The 15,220-nt window shown below is 36.7% G+C and overlaps 1 protein-coding gene across 2 annotated transcripts in view; it reads left to right on the top strand.

Annotated features, from left to right (window-relative positions):
* The window catches only part of LOC136835384 (cGMP-dependent protein kinase 1-like), a 100,907-nt gene that overhangs the window by 73,637 nt on the left and 12,050 nt on the right, over positions 1–15,220 (top strand). For both annotated transcript variants that reach the window (XR_010852121.1, XM_067098868.1), the window contains exon 2: positions 3,912–4,049. Coding sequence is in view for 1 of the 2 variants with exons in the window: in XM_067098868.1 (XP_066954969.1) it covers positions 3,912–4,017 (106 nt within the window). In the remaining variant the exon portion in view is untranslated. The remainder of the gene's footprint in view (positions 1–3,911; positions 4,050–15,220) is intronic.

Here is a 15,220-nt window from a genome sequence, read left to right as displayed (position 1 = left end):
ATATATTGGGCAGTCACCCGTTGAATTGATGGAAACGTCAGAGTAAAGTCACGATTTATATAACGGATGGCCTGTCAGTTTTTTTTAAGCCTGCTTGGGTATGAAAGAAAATTGAGTAATTTAAGATCAGTTTGTTTATATAATAATGTATTATATTTGATCGTCCTCGTCACCTTTGTGACCAGTAAGGCATATTCTTATAATTCTTTTGTGAGATGAGACTGCACCATTTCCTCATTTCAACGTGAAGTTAGATGTTTTAAACAAAAATTGATATCCACTATTCAAGTTTTCTGATTTAGACAAACGGATGATTAAATTCCCCCCAAATACTGGTATTCTTTTTATATGCACCACGTGAATAGATAAAGTGAAGGTTTCATCTTACTTGTTTATTTTCTTCGCAATGACAAGAACTGAAATAAGTAAAGCATTAATTTGCTCCTGTCTTTGAAGGGCAAATGGTACTGATACATGTGTACGGTTAGTTTGCCCTAGGGTTGTGAGCATAAGGAAGGCAAACGTTCTAGAGATTAAAGCTCAGTGAGCGAGAAAAAAGCGTGTGATAGGAATGAGACACAAGATATCTCTTGTGCCCCATTTACTTTTTTCATGTAATCTCTTCGTTTCGTTATTCTGAGAATGAAGAGCATTTTGTCTTGTTTTTCAAGTCTTCAGATTTGACATCTGGTTACCGTGTTTTGTTCTAAGATTTCAACTACAGGTCCATATATTTTTTACACTCCATGTCCAATTAATCTTGCAAAGGTTGCACAAGCTCTATAGCCTCATGCTACTTAATATAAAGGTTCCATCATCATGCCCTGGCAATCTACTGGTCAGTCGAGCAACGGATTTTATGTATAATACGATTTGCATCGGAAACAGTAGTCCAGATATGTAGGCAGCAGTGACAAGTGCCGTCAGTTACAGTCGATGTTTAGTTCGAAGGAATAAATGCTGTTACAGACAGCTGTTTTCCTGATTAAAAAGGTCACTAATTATAATTTACAAGGTCCTTGAACGGTCCTTTCCATAAACCATTTTACGCCAAATTGGCTGATAGGTTGCCAGGTCACAACAATGACTTGCCCAGACTCGTTGGCTGCAGCTATAGTAACTACCAAGTAATTGAAAAAACTATCTTGCCCCACCACAGGTTTAAAGCTGCCTTTCTCATGGTGCATCAATAGCTCATGACCTTGCAGTAGCCAGATTCCTTAGTCCACACTGCCTCAACTTATGAGATCTGTACATATAAGTCATCTACCTCCTTTTCCTCAGTATGGGATAAAGCGGGATAAAACTTACTAAAGCTTACCTCATTTAAGATGTGTATTCTCACGTTGTTGGTATTACCTTGTTAGCATTCCCTTGAATGAATTTCTTTTGTAACTTCTAGGTTTGGTTTGATTTGAACAGCTACCCAATAATTTATATAGAAATTGTAATTAATGATTAATACTATTTTAAAGATTCGTAATATTAGAAAACTAAATGAGTAAATCTGATTAGAAGAGATTCATTCATACAGCCCAAATTTTTTTCAGTCTGTTTGGACTAAACCATAATTTTTGTGTAGGTTTTGTAAAAGCTTTGGCCCTCCACTTTACTTAGCTGCCACTGTCATGTGCGCATACCGTTTCTTTATGTTACAGAAACATTTTATTTAAGCTCTGATCACACTGGACTTACGACCAGCTCCCGACTGTGTGCAGCCTCCAAAACCGACGTCCAGCAGGTGAGCACTGAATATTTTCTTGAGGTGGGTGACCAAGTCTTGCCACCAGTGGTCAACCAGTGGGCAATCAGTGGGTGACTGATGGACGCTCGGTCGCCCCCATTTTGCAGCTAGTCTTCGGCTGGTCTGCCCCTCGTCAGAGACATCAGACAACTAGTGCCCACCAGACGGTCTGGTTGCATTTAGAAGACAGTTGCATCACATGGTCTTTTGATGTCAACGATGGTCTAGACTGGATGGAGATTTGTGGTCGATCAGTCACCAGGAAGTCAGCCATTGCAGTCAGTAACAGGTACAAACAGGTCACCAACCACTGCAGACCTGTTTCAACCACTCGTCCATCAGTTGCAAGATGGTTGGCCACTAGTGTCCAACCAGTAGGTAATTGCCTATGACTCATTGATTGGTAGCAGACCAGTTGCCCGCTGTTTGCAGACTACTTACCGACCACCATCTACCTCCTTACAACCAAATCAGTCACCTAGAGGAATTCAATGCAGTATCAAATTCCTCCTTGGGAGAAAATCGGTCATACAGAAGTCTGCAACCTTCAGCAACCAGTTGTAGATCATTAAAAACATCCAACAACCTTTTTGTGACCTGTGGTTGCAGATGGTCGGGAGCTGGTCGTGAGCCCAGTGTGAGTGACGCTTCAGTTGTTGAATGTATGCTGAAGATAAATCGGTTGCCAAGAGGAATTAGATGATGACCAGTATGAAATTGCCCACCTCTCATCAACTGGTAGTAGACCAGTTTACCAATGACGGCAGACTTCTTACCGACCACCAAACTCCTCCTAACGACCAAATCGGTTACTAAGAGGAACTGGTTGCAGCAAGAATTACATCTTGTGACCAAATTGGTCGTAAAGAGATCCACGTCCCTCAACAACTTGTGCGATCAATGGAAACCTCCAACGACCTTTTTGCGACCTGTGGTCACGGATATCGGGAGCTGGTCGTAAATCCAGTGTGACTGGGGCGTCAGCTGAAGATTTTGTGCTGATGTTAAAGATACAATCATTGTTTGCTTATAAACTGTTTGTAATCTTTTTGTCAGTAGAAGGAACAAATCTATCCTGATCCTATATTATGTATAAACTAGAAATTATGTTTTCCAAAGCGTCTTTGTTGTTATCTTGAGTATCTCAGTTTCATTATTGCTGTTAACAGTATTTTTACATTTATATAAAATTTGCCATATTTTATGTTATTTACATAGAAATGATAGCCAACATCGAGTAACAACTTCGTTCCAACAACGTGGTGTAATTTTGGGTTAATTTAATTCACTCTCTTGGATTAGTATCTTAAGCAAGAAAAGTAAGCAGTTCGAACTCTTCAAGAGAAGCCCAACGATTACAAAAACCTGTTGATACAAAAAAAAAACGTAACATAGATATTTGTAACAACTGAGTCATTCGTGATATGGAGGTCTGGCATACTAACGAGACTAATTGCGGTGGTAAGTTCGGTGTTAAGGTAGGGATTTGGCTCCTGTGTTCTGTGCCAGAGGTTTCGTTCAGGAGATTTTGCTTATGTTTATTATTTCCATGCGTTCTTGATTTATCATTTGTGATTTTTGAAGCTAGGATATAAAGCCAAGCACTGAAGGGGCACTTTCAGCCATTAAGTGCTTAAGATAGTGAAAAGAGGGAGTTGGAGTGGTTGGACACCAAGATGGAAGAAAGGAAGTGGGAATGGAGGTAAAGTAAAAGGCTATAAAGTACGTGTAGCTGCAAACAATCCCTAGTAATGCCTACAGTGCACCAGGTGAGGTGCACTGATGACACTACCCCCCTACTGGGTTCCATGCTGTCTTAAATTATAGTTCTGTCCGGTTATAGTTGATTATGCCCTAGGGCTCCTCTTGAAAGATTGTGGGCACTTGTTTGCATGAATCCTTGGTTGTTTGAAATGGGAATTTTATGAATTTGTAATTGACTGATCTTTCTTACCTTGGTAAATTTTCCCAAATAATATTTTTTATAAGAAAATATCTTTTGTTACTGTTGTTCTTACTTTACATGTAAAATGGTCTTTTATATTAATGTAGATATATTGTCAATTTTTACAATAAATAGTTAGTTTTGGAGACATATTTTTATCCTTTTATTAATATTTTGCGGCTAATGTGATGTGTATATCCCCTTCTTTTTTATCCCCTTCAGACGACACCCTACTACTACTACTAGCACTACCAATACTACTAACCCTGACAGTGACAAACCCTGGCAACAGATGGCGTCGTCAGTGCGCTTGGTGCTGGCATTGTGAATGATGGGTAAAGTCTCGACTTTATCGATGGGGTAGGACGATGGAACATTTAGCACCCTTCTCTTACGTGAATTGATGATGGATTTTATGTTGCTTGCTTGTTGATGCTTCTTCCGTCTTTCTATTAATTTTTTTTTTCTTTTGCCTCTGCTTCTATAATGACTCAAGTGGTAACTGGGAAAGCACGAGCCTTTGGTGTATCTGTATGTTCACATGTTTCTTGCTTCCACTTCTGTCATCATTTCCCATTTTGTCAATTTTTTTAATGATTTTCGCCGACATTACCTTTTTCCTCCTAACTGACTTATTCATTGTACAGTGGATGTCATGTGTAGACAAGTTCTTTTTAGTTGATTTAACACTCGAAGTTAGATTGAATATAAAGCTATTTGTACTTTTATGCATAAATGTTGTCTGCATTTCTCTCTCAAACAAGTCTAGTATCGCATGACGAGTGGTAATGCAGTTCTTCAATTGGCCGTTGATAATCTTTTTACGGATCCATTTTCGTGAGCAGCTGGGTTTTCCTACATATTTTCCCATATTAGCCTCATGATGCATATAATTCATATTTTTGCCACCAGTGTTGATATCGGGTATAATTTTTTATATATATTTCCATTCGGTAAGATATATTCTATAATTATTACCTGTGCCAAGTTTTCAATTTTAGTTTCGCAATTTTTTTTATAAAGTATAAGCATTTCAGCCGTTGGACCTTTCCTTCATAAAATGTGTTAATAAATATCCTTTAACTAAATATACGGTCATCATGCAGTTCAACATGGTGTTAGATCTCCTTAAAAAATTGTATAGATTGCTTAGTTGATCACCGAGTTTTATTTGTATTGAAGGGGAAAATTTTCTCTGTGCAAAGTCACTTCTGGGTTTTTTTTTATGTTCGCTGTATCGCCATTTTTCATGTATCATGTGAAGAACTGTTGTATGCTATATCTTTTGCATTTATTTAGCTTTGTCAGTGTTTGTACCCCAAAATTATTGCTGCATGATACACCTCGAGGTCTTGCTTGATTTGCTCATTTCTTCTTTATCATTCTCATGATGTTCTTTGAAACATTTACTGTACCTCTAAAATGATTGCGGACCTGTACGAGAATATTATCCTACGTACCTGATGAATTACTGTGTAACAATTCATTTCAGTTTGCATGTGGCCAGTAGCATGTGATAGTATATTACTTAGTTTATGGCTAGTCAGCTTCATCTGTATTTTTATATATATTCGTTTATAGTGAGCCAAATGTTAAGAATTGTATTGAATAAGAGGAATGTACGTCTGATCTTCATACCACTTCGATTCTTGTTATCTTAATGATTGAGTCATCTTAATGATCACTTTTAATGTCAGTATTATAATTGAATGATGTAGGTCTGTTATCGTCATCATTAATGGTAAAATGTTACTAGTCCGATCTCCTCATTCCTATTTTTTATTCCTATAATCATTATGAAATTTTCCTGCTTGCTTCCTCTTTTAATTATTATTATTATTATTATTATTATTATTATTATTATTATTATTATTATTATTATTATTACAGCATTCCTCTTTGTTCCAGGGAAGGTGTGTAAAGGGATAGTGATTGAAGGTGTGAATAGCTGTTGATGGTTTCATAGGTAAAGACCATGATGGATTTTAAACCGAGAAAAAGTTTTATATATAAAATGTTTATTATGAAATTGTGTGAGTTCTGATGTAAAGAGAAACGCTCGTATCTTTGAAGAGCTTCAGTGATTTGATGCAGATGCATTGTTTTACTTTTGACGATGCATTGTGTTGGTGAAGGTTCTAAGGGGTGAAGAAAATCTTGAGCAATCAAGAACTATGAAGGATATCGAAAATGATTATTAGATGCCTGGAGAATTAGATGTAAATTGAGTGTGGATGATGGAGGAATGATAGTTGTGGTCCTTCGTAAGTATTTAGGATTAAATGGTGGAGATGACAGCAGAATGAAGAAAGATATAAGACAAGTGTGGTGATAGGTAAGATTCGCAAGGGATCAGAGCTGAGCGGAAGTTAGGAGAGAAAGGAAGAGTTGTGAAAGGCCAGAAGTTAAAGCACATTAACTTAATATTATTGGAACCAACTTTTCTCTATGGAAGAAAAGAGATATCAGCTGTAAAAGAATGAAATATTGTCGGCTGGTGAACTGGTTTATATAAAACGTAAAAGCGAATGAAGAATACTTTATACGTGAAAAATACACTTGCATGAGATTACTGGTAAACGGTCAGCATTGGTAAAATGAAGAGCTACTCTATCGAGAGGGGTGTCAATGTTTAGGGAGAAACGTAAGATAGCTTGTCAGATTGGTTTATTTATGAGATTTTTCGTGGAAGGAGGTGAGTAAACAAAGAAGTTAGGGCAGAAGTATTACTTGTAGATAGAAAAGGTCCCAATTTTATGGATGAGGAAGTAAAAGTGACGAATACTGATGAATGTTGTGTACATTTGGAAGTTGATTGAGCGTATTCCTAATAAAGCATCTCCGTAGATTTATGAAGGTTTTTGAAGTTGCTTAAGTTTTAATAGTGGCTTTCTTGATTCAGCAGTTGGGACTTTGATAGGATCATTGCCAGCGAAGGCATAACTCGTTTTTATCTTAGGTTAGTTGAAGTTGAGTTTATACAATAATTATCCTCATATTTAGGAGTACTCACTTCTGAATAATATGTTTTGAAGTTCAGACGTGATTTGTAGATACTTTTTTGGACATCAGCATAACTGTGATGCTCTGGGTAAGTAATACATCTTTGAAATCCTGTAAATTTTATTAGTATTTAGACATCCACGAAACAAGATTATCTGAAGTTGGGAGTAGCATCATTGCATTTGGTTTAAGCCATAGGTGATTTACCTTTTTCCTAAATGAGGTAAACATTCAAGTTGTCTATGTATTTCCCTCATGAGTAAACAGTTTTCCTACTCATTATTGAAACTATCTGCCATAACTCCTTTGAAGAGTGACTTGGTTATCCAGCCTTTTAAGGGCGTCAGCGTCTTTTTAGAATCAGTTTTTTAGCAGCCGCCTGCCATCCTTAATTAGTACTTTGAAATACTGCTTTTGAAACTTACGATTTCGCCCCTTTTTGGTTAACAGAAATCTTGGATTTTTTAGTGGGGAAAGCTCCTGTCTGCAGGTTTAGCGTTGCTCCTAACTTATCTGAAAAGATATGTGGACAGTTCTTTATAAGGCTTTCGTTTGTATATTTCAGTAAGGCTCACTTTACAAATGCAAGTGTCACTTTAAACGGGAAAAGACCTCTCTCTCTCTCTCTCTCTCTCTCTCTCTCTCTCTCTCTCCATCAAATAGCCATGTCCTTCTTCCTATCGTCCCCCCCTCACCAACCTCCGAAAAAAATTATTTTAGATTTCCAGAGATCGGGAATGAATTGATATAGCTCTGGAGAATACGGCTAAGTGTTGTGTCAAAAGATACAGTTGAAATGGACATGTATGTGTCCAGTAATTAAAAAAAAATCTTTGTCGCCTGAATGCGTACTTCTCTCCTTGTAAACATCTTTGTCAAGTATGTCAAAGGAATTAAGAAAGAAGGTAGTGGTAACGTTTCATTTTGTTTTAAGTTCTTTACCTTGTATTGACTTACTCGTCATACATTTCATTGTTGATGTGAGGTTTCACAACCTCTTCTCTTTCTCATACGTATGCACATACATACACACATATATTACTTATATATTATATATATATATGTATAAATAAATAAATAAATATATGTACATGTATATATATGTATAAATAACAATTTATATTATAATGTATATATATATATATATTATATTATATATATATATATATATATATATATATATATATATATATATATAGAAAGAGCAGTATAAATGAAGAGATATTAAGGAATTAATTACATAACGCTTGACTGTCGAATTGATCTATACTTGGCAATAACCTGCACTGAAAGGAATGACGTAATTTTTCCATCAAGATGGCTGAGTTCATTAAGTCACTGTCAACTATTTTCCAACCCAAAAGGCATAGGTTAGAATCCTAGTCTGGGGTTCATCTACGAAATATAAATGTAGCACTCATAGTTTGCTTGCTTTTCGTCAGGAGCCTTCCCCTGTTAAGGAAAACGACTAAATGTTGAAAACATTTGCAAATGAAAAACGAATGCATAGATCATTTTGCGTAAACAGTGTTTTTATATTATAAAGGGCATTTATGTATTTATCCACTATGTTTTAGATATTTAATCCAAATTTTCCCACTTATTATTTCGCGCGTGCAAGGAAACATTTTGATCCTAGTTACAAGGGCATGCTTACGACGGTCTGTGAGTAAAGGTCTCTTAAGGCTAGATAAATGATCTAGTAAATGGCTAGTTAGCGAGCAGTGACCGGCCGCTTCCCTTTAACAGCCCAGTTAGTCTCTCGCCTGACCAAAAACAGATTCAAATGAAGTTTATAACGTAGCCAGATCTAATCTGGAAAGAACGAAGCAACGAGAACATATAACATGTGTTCTGTGCTCAGTCAAATAAATGTCGTGGCTTCATCATCATTTAAAACGATTTTTGTTTGCGGCATTCTCTTTTTAGAATTATTTTTTGGTTGAGCTCCCAATTAGAAGTTGCTTCCTAAGGGCATTTTCTGTTTTGGGTGATTTTATAGGCTGGGTGAACTTTACATGTGAAGAATCTCTGTCATTTTTGTAATTCTTCTTCCATGATAGTCTTTTAGTGCTTGGTGTGCTGAAACGGGGATAGGGCAGAGGCGGCATCATCAAATAGTTGAAGGTTAATAATTGGAGGTTTTGTAATCTGTCGTTTTGTTTTATTTCAGTTAACATTGTGATACCACTTCAAGCTGTTTTACATAATTTCCGTATATCAACTTTTGGCTGCTTGTAAAATAGTACTGGTTTTCTTGTTCAGGTATTCTAAGGGAAAATCCTCCTACATTTTGGAGAATTCTTTCCTCTTGTCAAAGGAAATTTGTATTTATGTGTATTGGCTTTTGTTAACTTTCGTATTGGGACATAAAGTACGTTTTTTCTTATCAAATGGTTGAGCATTTCGTTTACGACAGTCTTTTGAGATCCTGTAGGAATTTGATGGTTATTGTTTAATATGTTCAAAATTTGGGTGTTTAGTTTTCGTTCAGAAAAATGAGTTATTGTCACTAAAACGAGCAGCATATGATGAAGGTGGATATTTTGGCGGAGAGCCGAATTTGGAATGTGTTGGGAGTGCTGCTCTCTTTCCGGAATCCAGTATGATGTCATGTACACGCAAATAATATATTTCGTGGCTTTGGTACGTTTTTTATTTCGCCTGTTCTTCGCCTATTCATTTTTTTTTTTTTTTCACTAGTAAATTTTAAGATATGAGTGATGTTGACCACTTTGCTACCGGTAAGTCGGACTTCATGTGTGGTTATTTTTACTTTTCCAAAGCTGCTTTCTTGTTGTTTCCCTTAGGGATGTAGTGCCGTCAGAGCACTTCAGGTGGTGCACTGTAGTCATTATGAAAGGGTGTTTGCAGCGTCCCTTTGCCCCACAGCTGCACCCACTTTTCAGTCTTTTACTTTCTTTCAATCTTGCTGTCCAACTTCTCTAATTAAATTAATACAACTGTGGGGTTTCTCCCAGTTCCCCTCCCCCCCTTTAGACCCTTGTACTTCATCTCATTTATTTTCTGGATCCCTTAATCTTGCTGTCCAACCACTTCAACTTCCTCTTTTCACTGTCGTTAGCGCTGAATGGCCGAAAGTGTCCCATGCTTGGCTTGACAGCATAAATTTCATAAAATCAAATCATTTTAAGATATTACCATATTCACAGAGTTTGGAGCTTATGAGCGCGTGCTTTATCTTTTGTCTTTGTTATTCACTTCATGTATTTTTTTTTTCGAGCAGTTCGTCAATGAGCAGGATGTATAATAGTTCTTAATTACCTGTTAATTGCCTCCTAAGCGAGGAAGCGGTATTACGTTAGGGATGTTGGAAAATAAATGGAATTTTACAAGGTACACTTTTAATGAGAAATGTGGAAAGTAATAATGATAATGATAAAAGTGTGTCATTATGACAGTAGCGGTTATACAAATAATCATATGATAGAGGCTTATAAGAATAATGATGCCAGCGCTATGTGTCCTTAGAATTGAAGTTGAAGATGTGCATTGGAGCATGAAGACTATACACTTCACTTTCAGTGTAACTCAGCTTTAAACTGGTGATATGCACTTTGGCTCATTTTAATATTTTGGTTGTAGGAGAGAGAGAGAGAGAGAGAGAGAGAGAGAGAGAGAGAGAGAGAGAGAGAGAGAGAGAGAGAGAGAGTTTTGGACTTAGTTAAGAGGGCGGGGCACACCCGTTGCTTAAAAAAAAAACATTCTTTTACTAGTGGTTGTTAGGCTGATATAAATAATTTTAACTACTTTGGTATGATTTGTATAGTGTTGTGGTTGGTGTTCTCATTGATATTATAATTTACTATTGAAATATAAGAGGGAAGCAAGTTAAAGGAAAATATTAGGCTGATGGACTATATTTTACAGGGAATAAGCCAAACATTGTATTTATACGTAGTCGCCTTGATTTGTAAATTCCATTTCAGCGGTGCACTTTGTGATCACAATTAGTCTACGGCGTCATGATACCGCTAGTTCCTAATTGTACTAACATCTTTACAATTACTGTTATCAATCGCAAATTAAAGTAGCTTTGGAATGCTGTTAATTGCGGCGAATCCGTTTGCTGTTTTTCCAGTGTAAATCAAGTGTGGAACGTTGTAGCCTGTGGTCCTGGTAATGTTTATGACACTCATAACGTGTTATAGGAGCCGAAACCCCGTTTCATCTTAATGGTTACGAACGTTGGGCGTGTCATCTCAGCTCCAAATTACAGCATCAGTTATCTCTCATCAAGATTTGATGGACCATATTTTTTGCTTGTACTATTGTTGGGCTGTCGTTGATTGGTGCGGTGTCATTAATTGCAGTGGTTAAGCAGTTCGTAAAGTTTGTGGTTACTCCAGGGAATATTTTTGATGAGGTTAAAGCTTCTTCTCTGCGGTTTCTTTGATGGTACGTATCTAATTGTAAGTGTTTCATTAGTTGTTTGAGCTCTGTTTCTCTCTCTCTCTCTCTCTTACTGTTTATTTATCCGTCTCTCTCTCTGTGTTTGTATGTGTGTGGAGAGAGAGAGAGAGAGAGAGAGAGAGAGAGAGAGAGAGAGAGAGAGAGAGAGAGAGAGAGAGAAAAGGGGGTTGGGGAGTAGGTTCTCAAGTTCCTATTCTACAGTATACGATTCGTCTTGCATAGATAACCCTGTATTTTATTTCACTGTAGATAGGCAGATTTACGATATTTGGGGCTTCCTCCCTCAACTTCAAACTCTTTTTACAGCAAGTAGGTACATGTGTATCGTGCTGCCAGAGAAGTAGGTCTTATTCGCAAGGTTTCCCTTCTCTACAAAAGTGGTGATATTAATGCCACGTGCTTTAGATTTTTTGTCCTGGCGTTTTTGGAGTATTGTTTTCTCGTCAGGAGCCTCCTGGGATCTCTATCTTTTAGACTAGATTGACGGAAGTAGCCATTTCGCTTTTCGCAAGTGTTAATTATGGTTTGGACCATCTTCGAAAAATTTCACGTTGGACCAGCTTCCGTAAGTTTCAGTGCACTTCCGCTGTCGCTTTTAGCGCTAGTCCCTAAACAACTTGTTTGTGCCCCACGTTTTGCCGGAGGATAGCGGCATCCAAATTCTCTTTATTCAGTGTTGTCACACTGTCCTGTATCAGTAACCTTTCATATCCTGTGGAATCGTCTTCAAGGTAGTTGCTGATGCCGATGCTCTCAAGTTTGTGATACTTATTGAAAGCACTTCGCACATTGTTCCTTAGTTTTTGAGAATTATATTGTTGTTTACTTACCATTTCGCTTTTTTTGTTGGTCGGCTTATTTACAATTGTCTTATTTTTTATTCATCGTCTTGCTTTTCTGTTTTGCACTTACAGAATATTAAGTGGTTTCAGAGAAAAAAAAAGTGTTTTGTAAACACACAACATACGCTGTTTCACACTCCTACAGTGTGTGAAGTATATATATGTGTATATATATATGTGTGTTATATATATGTGTATATATATATATATATATATATATATATATATATATATATACACATTTCAAACATTGAACAGCAAATAAATTCACTGTATCTAATATACATTTGTATAGTAACTGCCACAAACAGGATGATATTTCGAGCTTTGCAGTGAAGTGCTTGGACGTATTGGAATTTACCCAGAAAAGATTCCTTGTGTGGAGGAAATATTTTATTTGTATAGTGATGTATTTTTTGTAAAAGCTTCTCCTGTCTTGAAAACACATGAATCTGAAATAAAGAGATACCGAATACTTTATAACCACTTACTCAGAAAAATCTAAGCGTATTATTATTATTATTATTATTATTATTATTATTATTATTATTATTATTATTATTATTATTATTATTATTTCTTTTGATAGTTTTAATTCGAATGTGCACAGCTTATATTGGGCATGCATACCAATAGTTTTTTTTTAAATAAGTTTTCTGTTGAATAATGGTTTTCAGTTGCCAGGCTTTACTCAAATTTCATTTAACGCAACGCATTTGTACGCTAACTTGCGCCTTTTTGGCCGTTTTATTTTTATACGAAGTGATGGCGGGTCGCCATAGTTGAGGGAAGTGGCTTTTGAGAAAGCAAAGAATAATTGAATGTTTATCAGCGCAGACTTTTTGCATTTCGACTGGCCCTAATGCGTGTGACTGTTTGTTCATGTAGTGACAATATGTGATCGCTTTCAGCTTTATTAACAAGTTTATACGAAAAAGTCCTCAAAAGCTCCTGTTTTGCGGATAGCACAGTTGCATTTATTATTGAGGTTTTGTTCGAATGAAGCCGTGAGAAGGTTGCTGACATAATGGCTTTAGGGTCCACGACCCCGTGGATGAGGTTCAGAATCCGTACAGAAAATGGATGTGCGTTTATATTTGAAGATATCCCCTTTGTTCCGCGTGAGGAGGAGACGAAGTGGGAAGGGGGCATCGCGATAGGAACTGGCTTGCAGAGCTATTGTTTAAGTTATCAGTTCGCAGCATCGCTTCTCTTCCACCCGCAGGATGCTGTCATCCACTTGCTGTCTTCCACCTCCACGCTGGCCTTTGTTGACGTTGCATATGCATTGACTGTTTCTGGGATATGTGTTTCGGTTTAACCGTGTCTGTCACTCTCTCCCTATTCCTTTTACCTTAGTCGTCATGCCTCGAATACTTAATCTCGCAACAGTCTTTTAAACGGAAAGCTGCAGTGGCAGTTGCTTGCGTTTTGTCATCATTGGAGATCTGTGTCATCGTCCGCAGTGTATCAGCTGAGAAGTTTTGTAAGAAGGCGTTGACCTTCTGCGACTTGCGATGTGGTGCGCCTGCGTGCTAGTCATAATTCAGATTGCATTGTTTGGACTCAGTGACCTGCAGTGGCGTCACCTCGCCACTGAAAGGCGTTATCGACCGAACAGAAAATAAAGGTTTGAAATTCATGCATTGCGGCGCTTTTAACGCTGTTCCTCGATATTTATATGTTATTTCGTTTCATTTAGCAATCTTATATCATGTCTTATGGATCTCTGTTGCAATGCACTAATCTTCCGTAAGCAAGCTGACCTTAAGATGTGTACTGTAATCATCCATTCATTTTGTTTATAATCATTTCTTTTGTAAAGTGAAGTACAGCATATAATGGTGTCAGTTGGAGGAAAAATAAAATATGAAAGAGTTAGTTTTATGATGTTTTGCTAAGTTCTTAATTTTGGTTTGATTTGATTTTTGGCTTTTAATTACGGCAATAGTAAGATTAATGTGCTTATGATTTATCTTTTTGTTATTTCGGGTTCATTCAATACTATTTGTCAATATAGAAGTTATGGAAATTTATTTAAATGAGATTAAATTTTTAGCGGCTTAAGTACTTTGGTAATAGGATATAGAATGTTAAACAGCATTCAACTTATTAATTATTCATTTATCACTTATTTTTTAATTTATTATTCACTAATGTGTGGGTGGTTCGATCTTTCAAGCTGAGTTTTGTGCAATTGTTTTATCTTTCCTACTGTGACCTTTGTACACTATTTTTTTTATGTGTACTCTTTAAATTTTATTCCTTTGGCTATTTATTCACTAGAAAATATTTTTAGACCTTATTGGTTGTGTCATCTGTTTATCTTGCTAGATGTAGTGATTTCTGTTACGAGTGCTTTCAATGGAGAAAATGGAGCTTTCTTCGAGGTATAGTTCTTTGAAGGAGGAAGAAGGAAAATAGATGTAGCGTTGATGTTAAAATAACAGTGTGTTAGTGCCTGAGAGAGAGAGAGAGAGAGAGAGAGAGAGAGAGAGAGAGAGAGAGAGAGAGAGAGAGAGAGAGAGAGAGAGAGAGAGAGAGAATATGTTTGTGGCTGATTAAGATGGGAATAAATAAAAACAAACTAACAAAGCTTGTCTTTTTATCTGTTTTAGATATCTGACAGAAGATTCGTGGGATTAAAATCTCTCTCAATTTAAGGGACAGTTTAGGTTTTATCTTATTGTGGGCTGTGGGAGGGAGAATGAGGGTCGTTGAACTTTTGACAAGTGCAGTGGTACTTATGCATGCCATGAGAGACAGAGAGAGGGTGAATGAAGAAATCATACACTTGATTGCATGGATGAACTTTGCAAAAGGAATATTTTCTCCAAATTAAAGGACTCCGTACTCAGCATCAATTGCAAAATAGGTTGAAACTGACTACTAATTACTTTTTTAAACGTCATAGCCATGAGAGGTAACACAGGATATAAATTTACTGTCTGTAGAAAACCCACTTTTGGATTGTTTTATGTTCTAATCTTTTCATTCACCATGATGTCTGAGGTAAAATAGGTTTAGCTTGAAATTGATTATTCTAGCGCATAGGATTTGCCCTCCAGAATATGTAGACAAAGAATTTATACTGATACTTTAACAACTATCATCTGTAAAATTAAGAAAGTGTTCTACGAATCCAACCAGATTTTTTTTTTTATCTTACCCCACAAGAATAGCCTATACAGTTAATCTTAAAATCAAAATCCAGTATGTGGTCAGCATTAAAACTTAAGCCAAACCTAGGAC

Source organism: Macrobrachium rosenbergii, chromosome 55 (assembly GCF_040412425.1).
Source record: "Macrobrachium rosenbergii isolate ZJJX-2024 chromosome 55, ASM4041242v1, whole genome shotgun sequence".
Taxonomy (NCBI): domain Eukaryota; kingdom Metazoa; phylum Arthropoda; class Malacostraca; order Decapoda; family Palaemonidae; genus Macrobrachium; species Macrobrachium rosenbergii.
Note: the sequence above shows the minus strand (reverse complement) of the source record. Positions and strands in the feature narration are given on the sequence as shown.